This window comes from Odontesthes bonariensis, chromosome 21 (genome assembly GCF_027942865.1).
Source record: "Odontesthes bonariensis isolate fOdoBon6 chromosome 21, fOdoBon6.hap1, whole genome shotgun sequence".
Classification (NCBI taxonomy): domain Eukaryota; kingdom Metazoa; phylum Chordata; class Actinopteri; order Atheriniformes; family Atherinopsidae; genus Odontesthes; species Odontesthes bonariensis.
Window position 1 is genome coordinate 33,434,173 of NC_134526.1, and position 15,772 is coordinate 33,449,944.

Consider the following 15,772-nt stretch of genomic DNA (forward strand, 5'->3'; position numbering starts at 1 on the left):
TACTAATAAACTTGCCTTGCCTGTCCAAAAAAAAAGTTCCACACTTTAATATTTAATTGGACTGCCTTTAGCTCCGATTACAGCACGCATTTGCTGTGGCATCGTTTCCATAAGCTTCTGCAATATCACAACCAATGAACCCAACATGCATGTTTTTGGGTGGTGGGAGAAAGCCCTGAGTACCCGGCGAGAACCCACACATACACAAGGAGAACATGCCAACTCCCCACAGGAAGAACCAGCTGGGATTCCAACCTCCCTGCTGTGAGGTGACAGTGCTAACCACCACAATAACCTGGTTATTCAGTATATTCAGGCAGTCAGCTGACCTCAGTCTTTGGGATCATGACGTTGCTGAACCTAGACCGGACCACCCATAGCAGCCCCAGATCATAGCACTGCCCCCACAGGCCTGGACGGCAGGCACCAGGCAGGGTGCAGCACTTCATCCGCCTCCTTATGCGCCCATCACTGTGGAACAGGGTCCATCTGGACTCATAAGACCACATGACCTTCTTCCATCGCTCCAGCATCCAATCTTTATGCTCCCAGCAAACTGAAGCAACAATTAGCCTCACTGATAACAGCTTTTCTTAAGCTGTTTAGTCCCAATCCCTTCACATTGTTTTTAATGATGCGTTTTTACAGTTTTTAACCCAATGTTAGTAGTTTCAGCAATCCTTAGATGTTTTCTTTGTTTGATGAATGCCAATAATTTGACCCTTCTGAACCAGATGAACATCTTTTCCACGACCCCAGGATGTGTCTTCAGACATGGTGGTTTTAGAAATGAGAAGCTACTCACTGCATCGGCTAGGGTTAAATAACTTGTTGCCAGCTGAAACATAATCATCCACGTAGTAATTATCCAATGGGAGGCTCCAACCTATTTGCTTAGTTAAATCCAGGTGGTGACTTGTTTTTGGGACTGCAGTGTGCAGGCAGGTGCATGGGAACATGTGACATATCACTGTTGCATCCAGACTGCTCTATACTAAATGTCAATCACTGCCTAAACAGTGTTTTACATTGTGTTTTCTGCCTTGTTGCAAAATCTTCACTCTGGTAAAGCCTTTCGTGCCCGTGAAAAGGCGGACACTGACATCTAGTGGCGGACAGCTCGAACTACACAAACCTCTGGAAAACCGTTCTTTTTAAAAAAAATTGAATTATTTGACGACTTTTGAAATTCAGCACGTATGAATATACAGCGATTCAGTGTCATACTACAAGGAAATGAGAAAGTTTTTCTTTTAGAATAAATGATAAAGAATGAGGCGTTTCAGAAATGTGGGACGGCTGACAAACTGAAATAAAAATCACTATTAGAATAGAATAGAATAGAATAGAATAGAATAGAAAAATACTTTATTTATACCACTACTGATGATGATGAGATTAAAAGAGGTTAAGTTGAGTGCAGCACAGCTGCGAATTGGATGTCCCATTTACCATTGGGGAAATGAGAAGAGCAATAGTTAATACTAGAATGAGTGCACCAGGTAAGGATAGGATATGTTATACCATGATTAAACATTTAAGTGAGGGAGGGTTAGTGAAATTGTTGGCATTATTCAATAAAGTCTGGACAGGAAAGTTCCACGAAGCTGGAAGGAGGCAATAATTATACCAATTAGGAAGCCGGGGAGAGACCCTAGTAATCCAGCAAACTATAGGCCTATAGCTCTGACATCGAACATTGGGAAAATAATGGAGTGAATGATTAATGAGAGGCTAATGTATTATATAGAAAGGAGAGGGTTGGTGAGCAAGTTTCAGAGTGGATTTAGAAGAGGTAGGAGTACTATGGATCCAGTATTGTGTTTAGAGGATGAAATCAGGAAAGCACAGATAAATAACAAAGTAGTAGCTGCAGTGTTCTTTGATGTGGAAAAAGCTTATGATATGTTGTGGAGGGAAGGATTGCTGATCAAGATGCATAAGATGGGAATTGAAGGAAATTTGTGTAATTGGGTTAAGGATTTTTTAAGGGAAAGAGTCATCCAGGTTAAAGTTGGGTCAGAGTTATCAAGGAGTCATATTGTAGAGAATGGTACACCGCAGGGGAGTGTCATAAGCCCTACGCTATTTACAATAATGATAAATGATATATTTGAAAGTGTGCCTGTAGAAATAGGGAGGTCATTGTTTGTGGATGATGGGGCATTATGGAAGAGAGGAAGAAATGTAGACTACATAGTTAAGAGGCTACAGGAAGGTATGGATAAAGTGGAGAAGTGGGGAGCAGAGTGGGGTTTTAAATTTTCAGTGGAGAAAAGTGGAGTAATGTTCTTCTCAAAAAAGAAAATTAATAAAAGTTAAAAGTTAAAGTTATATGGGGAGAATTTAGAAAGAGCAGGAAAGTTTTGATTCTTGGGAATGATCTTGGATCCTATGATAACGTGGAGGGAGCACGTGAAGGGGATAGTGGGGAAAAGTAAGGAGATATTGAATATTATGAGGTGTTTGGCAGGGTTAGAATGGGGACCTGATTTTAACTCACTAAAATACATATATGTGGCCCTAATTAGGTCTAAAATAGAGTATGGATGTGTGGGATATGGGTCGGCAGCTAAAACAGTTCTCTCACAGTTGGATGTGATTCAAGCCAGAGCCCTAAGGATTTGCTTAGGAGCAATGAAAACAGCTCCAGTTTGCTCTTTGCAGGTTGAAGCAGGGGAAATGCCACTATGGCTTAGAAAGAAACAGCTTATGGCGAATTACTGGGTGCAGTTAAAGGGACACAGCAGAGAGCATCCAGTAAAGAGAGTTCTGGAAATGTGCTGGGAAAAGGGGAAAGGGGATAAAACAAGTTTTGGATGGGTCAGTGGGGGAATAGCAGAACAATTAAGCGTACATCATCTTAAGGTGAGCCCGACGGTTCTGTGGACAGAGGTGCCTAAGTGGATGCTGCAGGAGGCCAGGGTAGATTTAGAAATGCAAAATATAAAGGAAAGAAGTAAAACTGTGGATTTGGTGCAGGAATTTTATAGTTATATAGATGAGAAATACAACGATTATGTGCATATATATACAGATGGCTCCAAAGAGCAGAAAGTAGGGGCAACGGGGGCAGCAGTGGCTGTCCCTAGTCACCAAAGAAGAAGAAGAAGAAGAAGAAGAAGAAGCACTGCTTGCGCTCCTCGCGCAGCTCGCTCGCGCTCCTCCTCCTCGTGCTGTTACCGTACACCTCGGTGTAGCTGCGCACAGGCTGGAGGTCAGAGAGCCCAGGCTGGGTGCTGCTCCACCGGCTCCAACCAGAGGTAAGAACACTAGTCTCCGTGGAGGTCTCCCTCCACTTAAACTGCATTTGCCTTTCGTTAAAGCCCTGAAAAATTTCTCTGACGAAAGTATCAACTGTCCCCGTGAAGGTGGGAAAAGTTTAGCCCGCGGTAGCTCGGTGCCCGGTTAGACTCTCCGTTTGTTCGGAGTTGTGTTTCCTGCCACAGAGAAATGTGGCTGGTTTTCTGATGTCGGCTGCCGGGCTTTTTTGGGTTGGTGTGGTGTGTCACATTTCCTGGAGGCGGTGCCGGCTGGCAGCTCCATGGACAGAGGGACAGTGGGACAGGGGGGCAGAGGGACAGGGGGGCAGAGGGACAGAGGGACAGTGGGACAGAGGGAGAGAGGGAGAGAGGGACAGTGGGACAGAGGGAGAGAGGGACAGGGGACAGAGGGACAGAAGGACATGGGGCAGAGGGACAGTGGGATAGAGGGACAGTGGGGCAGAGGGACAGGGGGACAGAGGGAGAGGGGGGCAGGGGGACAGTGGGACAGAGGGACAGTGACATATGGACAGTGGGACAGGGGGGACAGAGGGACAGTGACAGAGGGACAGATGGACAGGGGGACAGATGGGCAGTGGGACAGAGGGAGAGAGGGAGAGAGGGACAGGGGACAGAGGGACAGAAGGACATGGGGCAGAGGGACAGTGGGGCAGAGGGACAGGGGGACAGAGGGAGAGGGGGGCAGGGGGACAGTGGGACAGAGGGACAGTGACATATGGACAGTGGGACAGGGGGGACAGAGGGACAGAGGGACAGTGACAGAGGGACAGATGGACAGGGGGACAGATGGGCAGTGGAACAGAGGGACAGGGGGGCAGAGGGACAGTGACAGTGGGACAGGGGGGCAGAGGGACAGTGACAGAGGGACAGGGGGACAGTGGGACAGGGAGAGAGGGACAGGGGGAGAGAGGGACGGGGACAGAGGGAGAGAGGGACAGGGGGACAGAGGGACAGAGAGGGACAGGGGGACAGAGGGAGAGAGGGACAGATGGACAGGGGGACAGATGGGCAGTGGGACAGGGGGACAGAGGGAGAGGGGGACAGAGGGACAGTGACAGAGGGACAGATGGACAGGGGGACAGAGGGAGAGAGGGACAGGGGGACAGAGGGAGAGAGGAACGGGGACAGAGGGAGAGAGGGACAGGGGGACAGAGGGACAGGGGACAGATGGGCAGTGGGACAGGGGGACAGAGGGAGAGAGGGACAGGGGGCAGGGGGACAGAGGGACAGTGACAGAGGGACAGATGGACAGTGGGGCAGGGGGACAGAGGGAGAGAGGGACAGTGGGACAGAGGGACAGATGGACAGGGGGACAGAGGGACAGTGACAGAGGGACAGAGGGACAGAGGGACAGGGGGCAGGGGGACAGAGGGACAGTGGGACAGAGGGAGAGGGGGCAGGGGGACAGAGGGACAGATGGACAGTGGGACAGGGGGACAGAGGGAGAGAGGGACAGGGGGACAGAGGGAGAGAGGGACGGGGACAGAGGGAGAGAGGGACAGGGGGACAGAGGGAGAGAGGGACAGGGACAGATGGACAGGGGGACAGATGGGCAGTGGGACAGGGGGGCAGGGGGAGAGAGGGGCAGGGGGACAGAGGGACAGGGGGGCAGAGGGACAGAGGGACAGGGGGACAGAGGGACAGGGGAACAGAGGGACAGAGGCACAGGGGGACAGAGGGACAGGGGGACAGAGGGACAGAGGCACAGGGGGACAGAGGGACAGAGGCACAGGGGGACAGAGGGACAGAGGCACAGGGGGACAGAGGGACAGAGGGACAGAGGGACAGGGGGACAGAGGGACAGGGGGACAGAGGGACAGGGGGACATAGGGACAGAGGCACAGGGGGACAGAGGGGCAGGGGGGCAGGGGGACAGAGGGACAGGGGAACAGAGGGACAGGGGGACAGAGGGACAGAGGGACAGGGGGGCAGAGGGACAGTGACAGAGGCACAGGGGGACAGAGGGACAGAGGGACAGTGGGACAGAGGGACAGAGGGACAGGGGGACAGAGGGACAGAGGGACAGTGACAGAGGGACAGTGGGACAGAGGGACAGTGACAGAGGCACAGTGGGACAGAGGGACAGAGGGACAGTGGGACAGAGGGACAGAGGGACAGTGGGACAGAGGGACAGGGGGACAGAGGGACAGGGGGACAGAGGGACAGGGGCACAGTGGGACAGTGGGACAGAGGGACAGTGACAGAGGCACAGTGGGACAGAGGGACAGAGGGACAGTGGGACAGAGGGACAGGGGGACAGAGGGACAGGGGGACAGAGGGACAGGGGGACAGAGGGACAGAGGGACAGACTGAGTTTACAGCAGTGAACTGTAGCTTCAGGTGTCCTGAACTCTAACTCTGACAGGTGCACAGCAGAACAGCACTCCATCCTAAAAGCTGTTCTGCCTCTCAGTTCAGGTAAAAGTGATCACAGATGAATTCGGATGAATAGCTCCCCACTAACCCTAACCCATGGGCGTCAGGTTAAACCCAAACAGATGCTGAATGTAGAAGTGTGCACTTTGCTGTCCGTGGTGGTCCTCTGGTGGTCCATCTGATGTTTGACCTTAAAAAGCAGGAAGTGAACAGTTTGAGCATCTGAGGTGCTAAAGACTTCACTTCTGCAGATCCAGTCAAGTGGAAAAATAAGCCCTTAGAAACTGAACTGCTGTCCACTTGCTGTAAACTAAAAGCAGGACTGAGACGTCTGTCTGAGTTCAGCCGAAAGCACCTGTTCTAGTATAAGCCTCCTAATTACTGCGCAGAATTCTTTGAGGCTTTACTTGAAAAACCTGACTGACGGCTGCAGTGGAACAACATGACACCATTAAAGAGCCTGAGTTCTTATCTGTCAGCCAGTTTAATCATGGGCTGCATGAAGTGGTGGAAAAAAAGATGACTTTTCTCTTTGTTTTCTCTGGACCAACACACAATAACACTTCTCTCCAATAATTGCCATAAAGAATGATTTTTCATTTTGACGGGCTGAGATGCTCATATGTCAGCTTTCACTGTGTAAATACTGAGTGTTTCTGGTGCCAAGATGTAAACGTGTTCTGGAACTTGTATCAGCATATTTAAAATGGTCAAAACTCGAAAATCTGTTTCTGTTTCTGCATTTAGCCGACGCTTTTATCCAAAGCGACTTACAAATGAAAATATAACATTACTAGTGCTGTTTAATTATTTGAGATTAATTAATTATGATCTGTAATTAATTGATCTAATTAATCTCTTTTTTTAATCGCACCTAAAAATTGCTGAGAAAAGCCCTCAATTTGAGGTATTTTCATTTAAATTCATTATGTTATTGTAGCAGATTAAAAGATTGATAAATAACAAAAAAAGTGGCTTTATGAAGTCATTTATTGTTTTTAACAGATTTGAACAGATGCAGTCCTAGTAGGGGTGGGCGATATGGGCAAAAAAAAAATATCTCGATATTTTTTAGGATTTTCACGATAAAGATATTTTGACGATATTAAAAAAAAAATTAAAACTTGCGTTAAGATCACAATAAAATGAACACAAGCATGCAAGTCTAAGCACACACGGCCGGTAGGCCTACAGTGAAACTGCGAATGGCTAATTAAATCAGTTATGGTTCCTTTGATCGCTCTAACGTTACTTGGATAACTGTGGCAATTCTAGAGCTAATACATGCAAACGAGCGCTGACCTTCGGGGATGCCTCTCGGGGTGCCCCGGCCGCATTGGTGACTGATAACCTCGAGCCGTTTCTCAGGCTACTTCTCCCTCCGGAGAGGGAGCCTGAGAAACGGCTTCCAAGGAATGCAGCAGGCGCGCAAATTACCCACTCCCGACTTGGGGAGGTAGTGACGAAAAATAACAATATAGGACACTTTAAATCCTTTAACGGGGATCAATTGAAGGGAAAGTCTGGTGCCAGCAGCCGCGGTAATTCCAGCTCCAATAGCGTATCTTAAAGTTGCTGCTGTTAAAAAGCTCTAGTTGGATCTCGGGATCGAGCTGACAGTCCGCCGCGAGGCGAGCTGTCTGCAGCCCCTGCCTCTCGGCGCCCCTTCGATGCTCCGAGTGTCCCGCGGGGTCCGAAGCGTTTACTTTGAAAAAAATAGAGTGTTCAAAGCAGGGCGTGGCGTGGCGCTGTGGTAAGGGCAGAGGACCACAGGCGCCGCACTTTATTGATTTTTGGCGATTGAAAAAAAAAAATAAATAAATAAAAATATAAATATATATATATATATATATATATATATATATATATAGCCTATATCTCGATATTGCAAAATTACTCATCGTCAAAACAACATTCACGATAATTTCGCAAACGATACATATCGCCCACCCCTAAGTCCTAGCCATTTACATTCCGCTTTATTTGAGACTAGTCCAAAGTGCTGCCTGCAACCTTTAGTTTCGACCTTTTGTCAATCTCCAAATAATTAGAAAATAAAGTAGCAGCAGACTACAATAGAGACTGTTTAAACTACCAGCAGAACTGAAATCAGCCCCAACTGGAAGCACTTTTAAATCCAGGTTAAAAACATTTCTCTTTCCGTGTGCTTTAAATTGCTTGTTTTTATGCTGCTTTATGCTGTTCTTTTAATAACCTTGTCTTTATGTAAAGCACATTGAGTTGCCTGTTATATAAATAAAGATGCCTTGCCTTTATTAATAACCTGTCAGATTAGTTGACGCCAATGATGTGAGAGAAGATTTGCTTTTTGCAATCATGTGACTTACAGAGCCACTGCAGACCAGTTGTTCAAAATCATTGACAATTACTCTACAGAAGCAGATCTTAAATGGAATGGAATGAGGAAAATAATCATTGAAAAAAGAAATTGGCATGAATGTTTCCACTCCTTCCTGCACAAGGGATTTTTCTGTAACCGTTCACACATGAAGCTGTTTCAGAGTTTGCTTTAAAAGAAACACTGCAGTAGTTTGTAATAAAACATCTGCCTGATTTGGTCAATATTTGGATGTTTAGGGGGGCTTCAAAATTTTTCTAAAGACAAAAGAGGGGCCTTGGAGAAACAGTTTGAGAACCACCGTCTTATGAGAAGACATTGGAACTGTAAGCACCCAAAATTCACATTACTGTAAAGCATGTGTTACGGATGGGTTAGGTCTCTTTCCTTTCTAGTTTTGTTTTGTTTGGAGCTGGTGGTGGACACGTGATGTGCAGCTGTCACCATGGCAACTGTGACGTCACCTCCGGTCCGTGGGTTGGCGCAAGGTTTGATTACCTTATTTAGTTCACCTGGGAGACGGTGAATGGGAGATTGACACTCACTCGGAGAGACTGAACACACGCTCCAGCTACCATAGACTCTCTCTTTTCCCCCACTTGAATTTGTGACTCGGTCACCACGCGTAAGCTGGTCCGCTCAGGAGAGCGGGGTGCGGGCTATCCGGACCGTGTTTGACGACGCCATCGACATCTGACCGGTGAGCTAAGCTGCACCTCTCCCTCACCTCTGTCCACCTGCCAGCTCTTTGTTTTTAGTTTATTTTCATATCTTTAAGTTATGGAGTAACAGCTACAGGGTTTGTACCTGTGTCTATTGTCTCGCGTAACACATGCATTAAGTTCTGTTTGAACCAGTTTGAACAATACAAAATGTCAACTCATAATGGTAAATTCAATTCAATTCAAAAATACTTTATTTATCCCAAAGGGAAATTAAATGTTGATGTAGCTCAATTAAATCAAGGAGTTATTATAGATGCTGATGGCTGTGGGCAGGAAAGATTTCCTGTAGCGGTCCGTTTTGCATCCAAACTGAAGAAGCCTTTGACTGAAGAGACTCTGTTTTCTGATAACAGTTTCATGGAGAGGATGTTCAGGGTTGTCCATAATTCTCTTGATTTTATGCAAAATCCTTCTTTGCATTATTGTCTCCAGAGGTTCCACATTCTTTATCAGGTTGTTGAGTCTTTTTAGGTCCCTGGTTCTGATGCTGCTGCCCCAACAGATGACGCAAGAGGAAATGACGCTCTCAACAACAGACTTGTAGAAGATCTGCAACATCTTGTTGCAAACCTTGAAGGACCTTAGCTTCCTCAAGAAGTACAGTCTGCTCTGTCCTTTCTTGTAGATTGCTTCACTGTTGTGTCTCCAGTCCAGTCTGTTGTCCACATGAACACCAAGGTATTTATATTCCTCAACCACCTCCACTTCTTCTCCCATGATGGAAACAGGGTTTGATCTGACCCTGTTTCTCCTGAAATCTACAATCATCTCCTTTGTTTTGTTAACATTCAAGATGAGATGATTGTTCCCACACCATGCCACAAAGCGGTCCACCAGCTCTCTGTACTCAGCTTCTTGTCCATCTCTGATACACCCGACAACTGCAGAGTCATCTGAATATTTCTGTAGATGACAGGAGTCTGACTTGTACTGGAAGTCTGAAGTGTACAGAGTGAAAAGGAATGGTGAGAGTACAGTCCCCTGTGGTGCTCCTGTGCTGCTGATCACCTGGTTAGACACACAATTCTTCAGTCTGACAAACTGTGGTCTGTTTGTCAGGTAGTCATTAATCCAGGTGATTGTTGAGGCCTCCACCTGAGTCTTCTGGAGTTTCAGACGAAGCAGATCAGGCTGGATTGTGTTAAATGCACTGGAGAAATCAAAGAACATGATCCTCACAGTGCTGCCTGCTTTGTCCAGATGACAGTGGGTTTGTTGAAGCAGGTGTATGATAGCGTCTTCAACTCCAACTCCATGGCGATAAGCAAACTGCAGGGGGTCCTGATATGTGCTGGTTTGCTTACACAGGTGGGTCAACAGGAGTCTCTCCAGGACCTTCATGATGTGGGATGTCAGGGCAACAGGTCTGTAGTCATTGATGTCTGAAGGGTGAGTTTTCTTTGGTACCGGAACCAGACAGGATGTCTTCCACAACAGTGGAACCTTCTCTTGGGTCAAGCTAAGGTTGAAAAGGTGTTGCAGAATCCTACAGAGCTGCTCTGCACAGGCCTTCAGGACTCGGGGGCTGACACCATCTGGACCTGCAGCCTTGTTCCGGTTCAGTCTCTCCAACTGCCTCTTCACCTGACTTCTAGAAACAGAAAAGTGGGAGGGGGAGGCAAAGGGGACAGCAGCATCTCCTGATTGGGTTGAAGACAAACTAGTGGAAGCAGAAGAATCCATGACTGAGGTGGAGGTGGAGATGTTACAGGAAAGCTGTGGGTCAGAGGAGGGTGGGATGTCTCTTTGGCTGGGAACAGGAGGGGAGGATGGTGAGCTTGTTCCTGAACTGAACCTGTTGAAGAATGTGTTCAGCTCATTTGCTCTGTCCAGACTTCCATCCATCCGATCCTCCCTCTGCTTGAGGCCTGTGATCTTCTTCATTCCTGACCACACATCTCTGATATTGTTCCTCTGCAGTTTACTCTCAAGCTTCTTTCTATACACCTCCTTGCTCTCTCTGATCTTGACTTTGAGCTGCTTCTGTATACTCCTCAGTAACTCCCTGTCTCGCTCCCTAAAGGCTCTTTTTTTCTTGTTCAATAGTTCCTTTAGCTCACTGGTGATCCAGGGTTTGTTATTAGGGAAGCATCTCACTGTTCTGGTGGGGATGGTGTTGTCCACACAGAAGTTTATATAGTCAGTCACACACTCAGTCATGGCATTAATGTCCTCTCCATGTGGCTTACAAAGAGAAATCCAATCGGTTGCATCAAAACAACCCTGTAAGGCTTCTTCAGCTTCCTGTGACCACTTTCTAACAGTCCTTTTTGTGACAGGTAGTCTCTGGACAAGGGGTTTATATGCTGAACAGAGAAAAACAAGGTTGTGATCTGATTTACCCAGGGGAGGTCTTGATTTCGAAATGTATGAATCCTTGACATTTGTGTAAAACAAATCCAATGTCTTGTTTTCTCTGGTAGAGCAGCTGACAAACTGTTGAAAAGTTGGCAGTGTAGCAGAGAGTGAGGCATGATTAAAATCACCAGATATTGCCACAAAAGAATTGGGGTGTTGTGTCTGTATCTTAGCAACAACGGAACTGATGACATCACATGCAGTGTCGGCAACAGCTGAGGGTGGAATGTAAACAGCCACCAAAACAACACTGGTGAACTCTCTTGGCAAATAATATGGACGAAAACTTACTGCCAATAGTTCAGTGTCAGGACTGCAGATACGACTCTTCACAGTAACATGTCCTGGGTGACACCATCTGTTGTTGACAAGCACTGCCAATCCACCCCCTTTCCTTTTCCTGCTACTCTTTAAATCTCGATCTGCTCGTACAGTCAGGAAGCCCGGCAGAGAGACGCTGGAGTCGGGAATATGATCCTGTAGCCATGTCTCAGTAAAACACATAATGCTACATTCCCGATATTCTTGCTGAGTCCTTGTCAAGGCTAGAAGTTCATCCAACTTGTTAGCTAATGATCTTACAATGCCCATGATGACGGATGGCAGAGATGGTTTGAACATCTTCGTTCTTTCTTTCTCTCCTCTTTGCTCCTGCTCTGCATCCACGACGCCTCCTTTTCAATTCCAGTGGGATTTCTGGCTTCAGTTGTCGAATTATTTCTGCTTTTCCAATGTTAATCAGCTGCTCCCTGTTGTAAACCACCCTGTTGCTATGGTTATGCATCATAACAAAAGAGTAAAATATACAAAAGTATTGGGAAAAATTAATCCAGCTGCACAGCATCCAAGGCAGGAAGAAACAGTTGTCCAAAAAATGCAATTTCTTCCAAGAAATAACAGGAATGAAATTTTAGAAAAAAGAAAAATCTCAATGTGAGGTACAGAGCTACTCCAACGTGCTGCCACCCTCAGCAGCGCATTCTAGAACAAGGTTCTATATACAACAAATAAGGTGATTATTGTATTTATTTTTATTAGCCAGCCCACATGTTGGTCATAATGGAGCTGAAGAGTGATCTTGCAGCCAACCTCCTTCTGCCATCCAGTTTGCGAGCCAAGGTTCTGTAGTGGCATCTTGGCTAATAGAAATGCAAAACGAGACACACTGTTGCAGTTTTCCTATTGTTTCGAAGTACATGTGGCGATGTCTATTCATTAAAACCCATGTCCCACAAAAAGCCTGATAACATTACAACTATACACGTTAGGGATACATTTGTAGAGAAAAGAGGAGACAAGAAATTTACAGAAAAGTTGCAGAATAGACTGGAGGTCTGCAATTAATCTCATGCTGGGTGCAGCTTGACCAGCTCAGACAGGCTTTCATCAGACTTGTCTGATTTATCTCTTGTGATAGGTTACCATGTTATTTGCCATGTTTTTGACTTTCTTAAAGGTGGGGTATGAGATGTTTCTGGAGCATTTTTTATCATATTGTCTGAAAGCCTCCTCACGACCCCATTGCACCCACTAAGATAGAATGTTTGGAATTTTTTTTTAATGTTTTAGTCCATTGTATAGGGTGTAGCAAGAGGAAATGTCTGACCAATAGAAGTAATGATGAGAGTTACTTCTATTGGATTCTGACACGCCAATCAACCGTCAGCCCCCCTCACCCCTCCCCCCTGCGCGTTCACAGACTCGTGACTCCTTCATGTGTTTTGAAGGCGTGGTTTCGAGGGGTGGGCTGAAGGGAGAGGCAAGGTTGTGTATTTTCAAAAATATAGCTTGCAGGAACCGTTTTTCCAAGATCTCATACCCCACCTTTAAGTGTGCCCAAGTAATGTCACATTTGGAGGAATCTTTAAAAATCTTGCTGTTCAAAACCACATTGTTCTTCAATGACCACTTTTATATCGGACTACAATAAGCACTTACACCATTCTTTGCCCAGACCTTAAATATTTCATCACTTAAATTAGGGGGAAGTCACTATCAAAGGCGCACCATTTTATTGTTTATTTATTTTTATGTTGCACAATTTCAGAGTTAACTCCAAATTTAAGAAATATACCAATGCATTTATTTACCTTGTTCAGATGGTTTTTGGTTAACACCTGATCTGAAATAATTGCTTGAAGAGCAATCCTTGACATTGCCATCTCAAGCTCCTTCCACTTGGCAAAATATCATATTACACCAGGAAATGAAAGGCCTGAGCTGGCATGGAAGCTCCATTCATCCATATTCCTTCTTGAGCTGTAGAGTTGTTCTGTTTTATCCTGGCCTTTTTACCCTTACATATATACCAAGATATGACTTTGTCCCATTGTGCCAATTGCTGGGTTGTCACCTCCACAGGTGATGGTAGAACAGACTTCACATGTTCATTTTAACTGATTCAACCCTTTAACTTAAGTTTAGGCAAGGCATCTTTATTTATATAACACATTTCATACCACAGGCAACTCAATGTGCTTTACATAAAGACAAGGCATTTAAAAGAACAGCATAAAGCAGCATAAAAACAAGCAATTTAAAGAGAATAAAAAAATAGAATAAAAATGAAAACACACAGTTAAAAGCAATCAAAGAAGAGGGGAAAAAAATATAAAACAATTAAGAGGATTTATAGCATTAGGCTTTAAAATGATTTAAAGGAACTCAACCATAAGCACACGGAAAGAGAAATGTTTTTTACCTGGATTTAAAAGTGCTTACAGTTGGGGCTGATTTCAGTTCTGCTGGTAGTTTGTTCCAGTTGTGTGCAGCATAACGGCTAAAAGCTGCTGGTAGTTTGTTCCAGTTGTGTGCAGCATAACGGCTAAAAGCTGCTGGTAGTTTGTTCCAGTTGTGTGCAGCATAACGGCTAAAAGCTGCTGGTAGTATGTTCCAGTTGTGTGCAGCATAACGGCTAAAAGCTGCTGGTAGTTTGTTCCAGTTGTGTGCAGCATAACGGCTAAAAGCTGCTGGTAGTTTGTTCCAGTTGTGTGCAGCATAACGGCTAAAAGCTGCTGGTAGTTTGTTCCAGTTGTGTGCAGCATAACAGCTAAAAGCTGCTGGTAGTTTGTTCCAGTTGTGTGCAGCATAACGGCTAAAAGCTGCTGGTAGTTTGTTCCAGTTGTGTGCAGCATAACGGCTAAAAGCTGCTGGTAGTTTGTTCCAGCTGTATGCAGCATAACAGCTAAAAGCTGCTGGTAGTTTGTTCCAGTTGTGTGCAGCATAACGGCTAAAAGCTGCTGGTAGTTTGTTCCAGTTGTGTGCAGCATAACGGCTAAAAGCTGCTGGTAGTTTGTTCCAGTTGTGTGCAGCATAACAGCTAAAAGCTGCTTCACCGTGTCTAGTTTGAACTCTGGGCTCCACTATCTGACCTGAGTCAGCAGATCTCAGAGCTCTGCTGGGTTTATACTCTACCAGCATGTCATTCATGTATTCTGGACCTAAACCGTTCGGTGATTTGTAGACGAGTAGCAGAACTTTAAAATCTATTCTGTATCTGACCGGGAGCCGATGTAAAGACCTGAGAACTGGGGTGATGTGATCTGATCTCTCAAAACAGGGTCCACGATAGAGAGTGCTGGGCTGCCATCGCTCCCTGTGCGGTCGTGACAGCGCACTACCAGCTGACAGCTAGTTACCGTCTTCGCCGTCCAGCAAAGCCCCGGGGAGTTGGACGGCGGCACAAGCTCAGACCCCAGGGGAGGGTCTCGCCAAGTGGGCGAGTTAAGTATTCCTCTCCTTTTAACTTCGTGTTTTAGTGTTTATGTATAGGTCGGCCTATTGTTATGTGGTATTGATTGGTGGGGTTGCGTGGGGAGGAGTGACGGGTCTGTGGTTAAACGGGCGCCATATGCTGCAGGTTAGCCGCGTGTTTTGTGGTGTGTTGACTCTGTGTGCTGTTTAAAGCGTGCCTAAAAGCTAGTGAAGCTAGCCTGACTTGTGGTGGGTTTTCATTCTGTGTGCTGTGTTTAAAGCGTGCCTTAAAGCTAGTGAAACTAGCCTGACTTGTAGTGGGTTTTCATTCCGTGTGCTGTGTTTAAAGCGTGCCTTAAAGCTAGTGAAACTAGCCTGACTTGTGGTGGGTTTTCATTCCGTGTGCTGTGTTAAGGGTTAGCCTGTGTGTGTGTGTCGCGACCAAGGAAGCCTGCGTTCCCAATCCTTCTCTCTCTCCATTAGATCGGAGCCCCCCACCCCATGTGTTTTATGAACTTGTAAACTAATAAAGATTTTACATTTTACATCCAAGTAGTATGCAGCTCTTCATATATATATATATATATACCGTTACCACTCTGTTTGAAATAAAAAATTAAAAAATTATATATATATATATATATATATATATATATATAATTTTTTTTTTTTTTTTTAATTTTTAATAATTTTTTTTTTAAACAGAGTGGTATCGGTATGGTATCGGCCGATACTGCACAGCCAGGTATCGGTATCGGGGCCAAAAAATGGTATCGGTGCAACACTAGTTTCAAGATGTGCTTTTCAAGCTCTTTTGGAAAAAGCCCAAAGAAACGGGCATTGCTGAGGTTCATAGACGCAGTGGTCGGCCAAGAACAGCTTTTTTCTCTTCAAAATTGGAAGATGTCCACCAATGCCATCATCTGAGAACTGTCAGAAATCAGTGGGATCCAGGTATATCCATCTACTGTCCAGGG

General features: G+C 45.7%; 1 protein-coding gene across 2 annotated transcripts in view; it reads left to right on the forward strand.

Annotated features, from left to right (window-relative positions):
• The first annotated feature begins 2,499 nt into the window (after positions 1-2,499).
• The window catches only part of bcl2l12 (BCL2 like 12), a 50,440-nt gene continuing 37,167 nt past the window's right edge, over positions 2,500-15,772 (forward strand). The window contains exon 1 of one of the 2 annotated variants that reach the window (XM_075453938.1): positions 2,500-3,263. Coding sequence is in view for 1 of the 2 variants with exons in the window: in XM_075453937.1 (XP_075310052.1) it covers positions 2,779-3,263 (485 nt within the window). In the remaining variant the exon portion in view is untranslated. The remainder of the gene's footprint in view (positions 3,264-15,772) is intronic. The other variant, XM_075453937.1, reaches the window with a different exon arrangement.